The sequence below is a fragment of the Hetaerina americana genome, unplaced genomic scaffold (assembly GCF_022747635.1).
Source record: "Hetaerina americana unplaced genomic scaffold, ioHetAmer1.1.p SCAF_3, whole genome shotgun sequence".
NCBI classification, from domain to species: Eukaryota; Metazoa; Arthropoda; class Insecta; order Odonata; family Calopterygidae; genus Hetaerina; species Hetaerina americana.
The window spans coordinates 20,489,569-20,498,080 of NW_027286874.1; the positions used below are offsets into that span (position 1 = coordinate 20,489,569).

Consider the following 8,512-nt stretch of genomic DNA (forward strand, 5'->3'; position numbering starts at 1 on the left):
TCACTGCTCTGTGTTGAAGTATGAGTTCTGCATCAAGTATAGCTTGTCAATCGGGTTAACTTGTCCAAATGATGCACCATTAGTTTGAGGCCCAGTAGCATTGCTTTCATGTCCAACCAGCAATGAGGAAAGGCCTTGAGCATGATGACCTTGGTTGTGACCCATATTCTGGATGGACAGACTATCTGAAGGAGGAGCTTCATCCAAAGCCTCAAAATTAGTGCTGTCGTCTAATGAGATTTCAGAGCTGCAGAAACTCTCCCCGGAATGTGTTGGGTAAGTATCTGCTTTAGTGGATAACAAAAAATCTCAATTAGGTCAATTTAAATGTAATATGATATGTACATATAAGGTGATTTTTCATTCATCAATTAAAATAGCATATTAATTAAATCTTTGAAATAAAATCCCGTCCATTAATACACTTGGAGGATCTTCAAATCAAAGTGTTTGAATTGATTGGAGTACTGAATTTTCAAAATAGTAAGTGTTTGAATAACCTCATTATGTGCCACAATATTGTCTGACAATGTAACAATTCAATGGGTAAACACCATTCCCCTGCGGAACCTAACCTAGATCCCTAAATTTCCAGTTGAGTGCTTTAGCCAGTTAAGCTACCGAGGCATCCTCTTACACTCCAGGTGAATGATCTTTGCCCTTTAAAATTGTTACATTGTAATGCACATTAGTGAATGGCCCGTTAAAATTTACTTTTACCGTATCTCCCTCAATTTATTAGAATATTGTCTGAAATATGTTATTCACCCCTAGTCACACATTTCAAGTCAGGGATTTCATGGTCGGGCATTTCATGGTCAGGCATTTCATTTGGCAGTAATTAATAAGATAGCAAATTAGATGGAAAATCAGTAATCACAGCATCATTCAAAGTATCTAGCTATATGTGCATTCAAATGAGGCTGATCATTCATCAAATTCAAATGAAAAGTGTAGATTAAATTTATCAGGTAAATAAAAGGTATACTGTTTAACGATGTATTTATGTTGTAATCACCAAGAATAAGCACATCCTGTTTGTGGAATATTTAATTGGTAAACTATAACTATAGTCTTCAAGGAAAAAAGACTCTGAAGAGGAGGTAGATCTATATATTACTAGTACTACTAGAATTGCAAGCCCATTAGAGAGTTAGTCCTTACAGTTATTGTACAATACTTGAATTCCGTTTCAGTGCAGTCCTTTTCATAAATAACAAGAGTATTTACATCATGTTTACCCTGGATACCCACTACACCACCTCTATGCTTAGATGAGCAGAAAAATGGCAAAAGTTTAAACCATTGTTAGGATATACACAAATTTCATTCTGAGCTAGCCAAAGTTCATTTAATAGGGAAGTGTCCAAGAATGATTGGGTAAATACCTCCTTTCATGTTTAATTTAGATTTTTATTTAGTTTGAAGGATACAGTTTTGGCAGTGTCACAAATTGCACTGAAAATATTGCCACTTTCAAGCCTATTACCTAATGTATTTTTTTGATCATATACTTAACAGCAACTGGTAACATTTTTGGCTGGTAAAATTTCCCAATACAACCATGATCAGGCCAAATCTACCATGGAGAACTTTATCAAGCAAGTGAAGGGGGATATCAAATTTGATGCAGCTATATTAATTACTCAACCTTTAATGGGAACAGTTTGCTGCAGGAAATAATTTTTTGTTCCAGTAGCTTAGGCATGGAGGGGGAGTGTAGGGGTCAATTGTCAGTCCACCTTCCAAGGCCCCACCCCATGTGTATCACAGAGAACTGCTGACTTTCAGCATCAAAATGGAGAAGGGAAGTTAGATATCTTGGCTGAGTCAACATTGAGGATGACTGCAATACCTCTTTAACTTGACCTTTTGACAATGGTTGTGGGTCATCAATTTTCTTGCAAAAGCTTTATTTCCAATCTTCCTTGGCCTTCTTGTACTCTACTATGACTTTGTTCCACCACTTATAATGAATGGTTAACTCAGTTTCATTTCTTTAATTCTTGTATATTCTTCTTCTCTTTATGAATTTTCTTATTTGAGCCTTGAACTGTCTATGGACCCTTAGATTTTTCTGTGTTACTCGTGAAATGCTTATTTGCCACTTAAATTATGACATTCTTTATTTTTTTCTATCATCCATGTATTCCAGTTTTATTTATTCTTTCTATTTTTCTGTCAATGATCAGAGTGAATTCGAGGTCCCTTTACCTCTTCCTATTTCCTCTTCCAGTTGTTAGTGTATTTCTTCTATTCCCTCTCCTCAATGGCTGGACATTACAAATGGCACCTGCACTAGCACTGTTATCCATAGATTTTTGCACCAACTTTATCATTTGAAACCTCTTATTTTATTGGAGGCACAATTTGCCTTTTCCTTCTTGAGTAAGATGCCCACTCATGCAATCTTCTGGTCTTCTTCCAAGTATATCACCTTCTATCCATCGTTCCTGAGGTTTTTGGCCTCAGCTCACTTAATCTTGTTCACTCCTGGGATGTCTATCTCCAGGCTATCCATATTATTATTTTCCAATCTTCCTGCACAATCATGACATAATTTTCCCTATCTCTATCCTCCATTTGTCCATCTGGACTGATATTCCCGTTTGATACAGCACACCACAGTGGGAAATAGGGGGTAGCACAGGCAGCTATTGCCCACTCATTTTTCTCTGCTTAGAGATCCAATAGTGGGACTGTTTCAGCTCCAGAATATTTTACGAGGAGGAGTGCCATCACAGATTTGAATGCATGGCTGCATCCTCTGGGAAGAATAATGTGGTGAATTCCTGTTGCCTCCCACATCACAGTACTATAACCAACTCCAATATGTATATTTTGCCAAATTTTTAAATGCTTTAAATTTAATTTTAGTTTTACTTAAATAGCTTTAATTGGTTTCTGCATTAATTCAAATGAAAGGTAAACAAGGAGATATAAGCTAATGATGCCATATTTATTTACGAGACTTTTTCTTTTTAATTCACATAGGTTTAACTCTTGTTCTTTAAAATGTAGCCGAAATTACTTTGATGAGTTCTGTTATGGATTTTTTTTGTAAGTGTGAAAATATCCCTTTTCTGGGCTACTATGTACCACATGGATGATGACTGTAAATTAGTTTTCCAGTATATGACTGAATATCTTGCTTGCACTATAATTTTTGAAAGTGTGGGAAAGTGAGGATACTTTCAGCTAAGACAAACAAGACAGTGAGCCCAAGCATGGTTGAGACCCAATGACTGAAAAACTGTCCCGGGCATATTTTCCCACCTTTGCATAAACTTTGTATATTTTGGTGTTATTTTCATTAAATTCATATAATTAAAATAAAGTTGTAGTCTTACCATCAGGAGAATAGGGAATATTTGGATTTAAAGGCTGGCTACTTGAAGGTGTGTATGATGAATCCCCCTCTTCTCTTACACCTAAAGAGTTGATATCAAGGTAGTGATCTGTAAATTGAGAAATTATTTCTAATTACACATATTTTACTTAATCATATTTTCTTTCACATATTAGAATTATTTAAAAGTAAATATTACTTTGATCTTTACTAGAATGCTCTTGTTTTATAGATGGTTTTTCATCTTTTCCATCTTTTTCAATGCCTGTTTTAGTGTCAGCTTCCTGTTTAGCTTTACGCTGAAGTTTTTTCATCTTGGCCCGCTGATTTTGAAACCAAACTTGAACGACACGGACACTGAGCCCTGTTTCCTTGGCCAATGCTTCTCTAACCTGCAAATAAAGAAAGCATACAACATGAAAATTGAAATGTAATTCATTATTATCATGTGTAGTAAGTTTACTCAGTACTTGTTAGGACTATTTTTTAGGAATTAGGAACCTCTATTTTTTCACAAAAATTGATCATGGACAGTGTTTACATAAAAGGTTTAATTTCAAACCTGAAAGTTAATTTCAAAACTATTTTTTAAAGGAAGGTAACCGTAGAAAATATTCCAAGGTGTATTTAATCATGGAGGTTCTTACTAAGTGAACATTTTGTGAAATAATTAATTTATGTTAATAAATTTATGCACTCTTGTTGATCAATTCTGATGTTTTAGATACCAAATTAATTTTTTTCTTAAAATTAGAATCATAGTTTTCAATTGGGAGGTCTCTGTGCACTTTTAGTCTATTCACACAATAACCAGTGGTTAACATTTCATCTTTTGCTTGCTAGTCTAAGTGAATATTTGAGAGAGTGAATTTATTATGTAAAAAATATCCTGGTGAAAGAATCATAGCCAACATTTTTTCACTCATTTTAGTATTTGCCACCTGCTCTTATTTCATTTTCTGCTGGTTCACTAAATATAGTTGTTTGTGAAATACCTGGATAAAAGTTGGTTGACCCACCATTTGCCACTCAGTTGATGCAATCTGTAACATTGAACTTTGCCCCAAAATATATTTACATACATATCCTCCCCTATATACACATGTATTCATTTATATAATTAATTCAATCGCTGAAACAGTCACTGAGCAGTAAAAAAAATCCAGGCAACAAGAGTGACAGACTCATATTTAGTCTAAAATGTTCATGGAGGAAGTTTTGCGGCATATCAGCTCAATTGGTAGCACATGGTGAGAAATAGAATCCCTTATAGATTTTAGCATTTAAAAGCAAAGATAGTCACTGCCCCTCTTGCTTGCTAATGCATGTAGACAAATTTGCGTTTTCCAAAATTCAATGTCCTAACAGGCATGCTCAATAGGAATGTTTATAGTCAGCAACAGTGTGGCTTTGTTTCAAGTTATTAGCAACTTATGTTTATTTACATTTTTCAGAGACAGAATCTATGAATCTATACATTTAAATTTATAAGTTGTGGTTGACTAGCATTGAAATTGGATTTAAAAGTTTATCCTAGATGTGTTACCGTATTTTCCCATCGATAAGGCGCACCCAGAACTTTGTGGTTATCATGAATTTGTATAGATACCATGCGCCCAGGGCTTCATTGTTATCTTGAATGTGTAAAGATACCATGCATCAGTATATTCACACACATATATATATATATATATATATATATATATATATATATATATATATATATATATATATATATATATATATATATATATATACTTAAACATTCCTACACCCCCAAGCCTGCGTCAACCACAGACTCCCAGCCTCTCTCAATCTGTACTACCTACTTCCCAGGCATTCAGTCTCTCAAATTCATCCTCAAAGACCTATTCCCCATCCTCAAAAATCACAACACTTCCTCCAGCCTTCTCCCCAATTGCCCCTCTGTCACCTTCAAACGTCCCGCCAACCTAGCAGATATCCTCAAATCCACCAGGCCACTCTCAAAATCCCCTCACACCCCCAGAGCCATACCCACTCCATGTCATCGAGCAAGATGCAAAACCTGCCCTATTTTCACCACTCCACCCCACTCCATCCCACCATTCAACTCTCTCCCACCCTTCCCCTATTCCTCTTGCACTTCCAAGAATGTTGTTTATCTTCTTACCTGTAAACTCTGCCCGTCCTTTTACATAGGCCAATGTTCCACACCACTTAACATTAGGATTAATAACCACCGCGCCTCGTGCAATCCCTCCTCCCCGTCCGCGGGTCTCCCCATCCCTAAACATGCTTCCCATCATAATACCCCCTTCAACCAGTGTTACAATGTTTCCGTCCTAGCGTCCCTTCCCACATCCGATAACCCTATAGAATTAAAAACTCTTGAATTGGCATTCATTTACATCTGTATGGCCTATCAGCATCCGGGCCTCAATGTCGTTCACTGATGGGAGTGGCCTAAAAAAATTGTTACTTCCACACCTTCCCTCTCCCTTTCCTCTCCCCAACCATTCCTTTCACCCCTCCTTCGCCTCCCGTTCTCCCCTTCCCCTGGCCCCCTTCCCTTTCTCTCGCACCCCTCACCTCAACAATTCCAGCAGTCATTACTTCTATATCTTCAGAGGAAGACGGATTGTTTCCATCGAAATATCAAGAAAATACGTGTGAGTGTTCTCTTTTTTTGTGTTTCTATATTATGTGTTACTGTGTATTGTACTATTCGGCACTTCCGTGTTACGTCTATGAAAGCATATATATATATATATATATATATATATATATATATATATATATATATATATATATATATATATATATATATATATATATATATATTTATCAAATGGTACCTAATGGAGGTTCTTATTTGACCCTAATTTTTCTCTTATAGATGGAGTTAGACAATGCACGGTTATAAATTTAAAGTTAGAATATAACCAACCTTACGACAGGGCTTTGGACTAACTTCAAAGGATGTTTTGAACTGCCGTCGTTGAGCTGATGTGAGAATTGTTCTAGGGCGCTTTGGACCACGACGACCATCCCTTGGTCTACTATTTTCATCTGCAATGAGGTCATCTGGAAGAAAATTTGTCAGGTAAATAAGTCATCCCTTATTGTTCTTGTGGCTTTTAATATTGAAAACCTTTGATCATTTTTTTTTCGATGGACAATAGAGCAACAGGGCCATTAAGTGATTATCTTTATTTAAACAGCTTGATATTTATTAACTTTATCTATCATAAACTGTTAAAATGCATCAATTATTGGAGAAAAATAAATGCCATATTAGTGATTATCTTAACCACGGTGAATGACCTAAAGGATGGCTGGATAAGTGAGGCTAGAGCTCCCCTCATAAATGGCATGTTAAATTCACATATCAGAGTATGGATACCAGTTCTTTCTATGCTCTGGATGAAGTTTCCCAAAAAGTTCTGGTACTCAAAAAAATCACACCCTTTGGCGTAGCTGAGAGTGTCCAAAGGCATCTCTGGATTCGAATCCAGGACGATCTGGTTAGGAGCTGAGTTTGCAACCCACTAGGCTACTATGCTATAGTATGAAACTTAGGAAGGATCTCGAAAAACATTTAAAAATGGCAGATTAAAGTGAAATTAATGTGTAATTAGTAAAATTAAAGTTTTTCCCAATGTGGTTTACATATATGAATGAAAACATATACGAATGTATACATATATTGTACTAGCCAAATTATGTTTTTTTTGTTCACTTAGGTAAATTGGAAAACTTGGCATATGTGACTAGGGCCATTGCAGATGACTGCAAATATCCACACTATAATGAGTGCCATGGTATTAGGATGAAAATTCTAATACCTAGGCACCTTAGTTGGTCCTAGGCATGATGCAATATGTTTTGAATTTTACTGTTTTCTCAGTTGAAGTAGTTCACAATTTTTGTTACCATGTGCCAGTTTGCAATAACCATATAAAACTGTTTACCATTCTCAATGAAATTACCCACTAAGATGACATAAATAGCCCATTATGGGAAGAGAGAAGAGGTTCAAAAGGAACTATCTTTTATGTTGTTTTTTACTCAAATGAGTTATCATTTATCCTACATAATTAACTGAAAGTATTGCTCTCTGCATATTTTAGAAAATTAATAATACTTAAAATATTTGATTGTATCGTAATCTCTGCTTTAGCACACTCAACCTCCTTCGACAGAAAATCTGATACTACTTCATACTCACCAATGAGTTTAGACTAACAACTTCACCCTGATTAGTCAAGTCTCATATGACCACACGTTCATGTAACACTGAAATAAAATAACAATTTTATAACATACCTTGAGGACTACTTGCTTGCTGAAGCATGTACATTTCTTTCTCAAAGTCAGCCCGGCAAAAAAGTTGCCCACCCCTGAGAACAAATTGATCTCCTTTCTGCAGCTGATGACAGCAGACGACACACACAAAGCATTGTAGATGGAACACGTGAGCCTGAGCTCGCATGACCAGTTCATGGGGAAGGACACGCTCTCCACACCTCGAGCACTTCACACCAAAAATTCTGAAATAAAAAATGGAAAAACTTTTTGGAACTGCTTTCTCTACAAAAGTTATTTTTTTAATTTACCATTGATGCTCCAAATTACAGCAGAGCTGAATGAGAGTCCATTGACCTTAGAATAAGGGGATAGTTTAACCAGGGATTATGCAACCCCAAAACATGAGATTCCTGTCATCAGCAGTGTTCATAACAATGCCTAGTTAAAAATTACTTTATTACACATGAGTCATTCATTGAACTGGTAAAACTGTTTTTATGGATTGGATCCATAGTATGGCCATTGTTTAAGAAAGGGAACTGTAATGATTTTTAAGAAATTGTTTTGTCATAATATCTCTCAAAATGAAATTAGTGAGTGAAATAAAATATTATAATGAGTAAATATTAAAATGCAATGGAGTAAAAATGAGTGAAGTTTAGCGTAATAATAATTATTTCACATTTCTTGATTAAGATTTAAGTTCCCCTGTATTTCTTCCTGTACAGCAAACACAGGATTTTGCACTTGCATAACCTTTTTCAGGAGTTAATTATCTATACAAAAACACTTGAAATTTAAAGCTTTTTCAGGATTTGATTTTCTATTTGAAAACATTTTAAATTTAGTAAAAGGTAGTTTTTATCAGTATAT

General features: G+C 35.5%; 1 protein-coding gene across 1 annotated transcript; it reads right to left on the reverse strand.

Annotated features, from left to right (window-relative positions):
- Lmx1a (LIM homeobox transcription factor 1 alpha) lies at positions 1 to 7,989 on the reverse strand. Its single transcript, XM_071588855.1, has 6 exons — positions 7,967 to 7,989; positions 7,658 to 7,881; positions 6,279 to 6,415; positions 3,549 to 3,741; positions 3,351 to 3,458; positions 1 to 284 (listed from the first exon to the last, which is right to left on the reverse strand). The coding sequence occupies exons 1-6, from the start codon at positions 7,987 to 7,989 to the stop codon at positions 1 to 3; spliced, it is 969 nt and encodes a 322-aa protein (XP_071444956.1).
- Positions 7,990 to 8,512: the final 523 nt, after the last annotated feature.

Excerpts from the sequence above, each read along its gene's own strand:
- Lmx1a (XM_071588855.1), bottom strand. The coding sequence starts at position 7,989 with ATGGACTCTCATTCAGCTCTGCT. Across the intron at positions 3,742-6,278 it reads GTCCAAAGCCCTGTCGTAAG|GTTAGAGAAGCATTGGCCAA; the intron begins GTTGGTTATATT and ends CTTTATTTGCAG. Across the intron at positions 285-3,350 it reads TATTCCCTATTCTCCTGATG|ATACTTACCCAACACATTCC; the intron begins GTAAGACTACAA and ends CCACTAAAGCAG.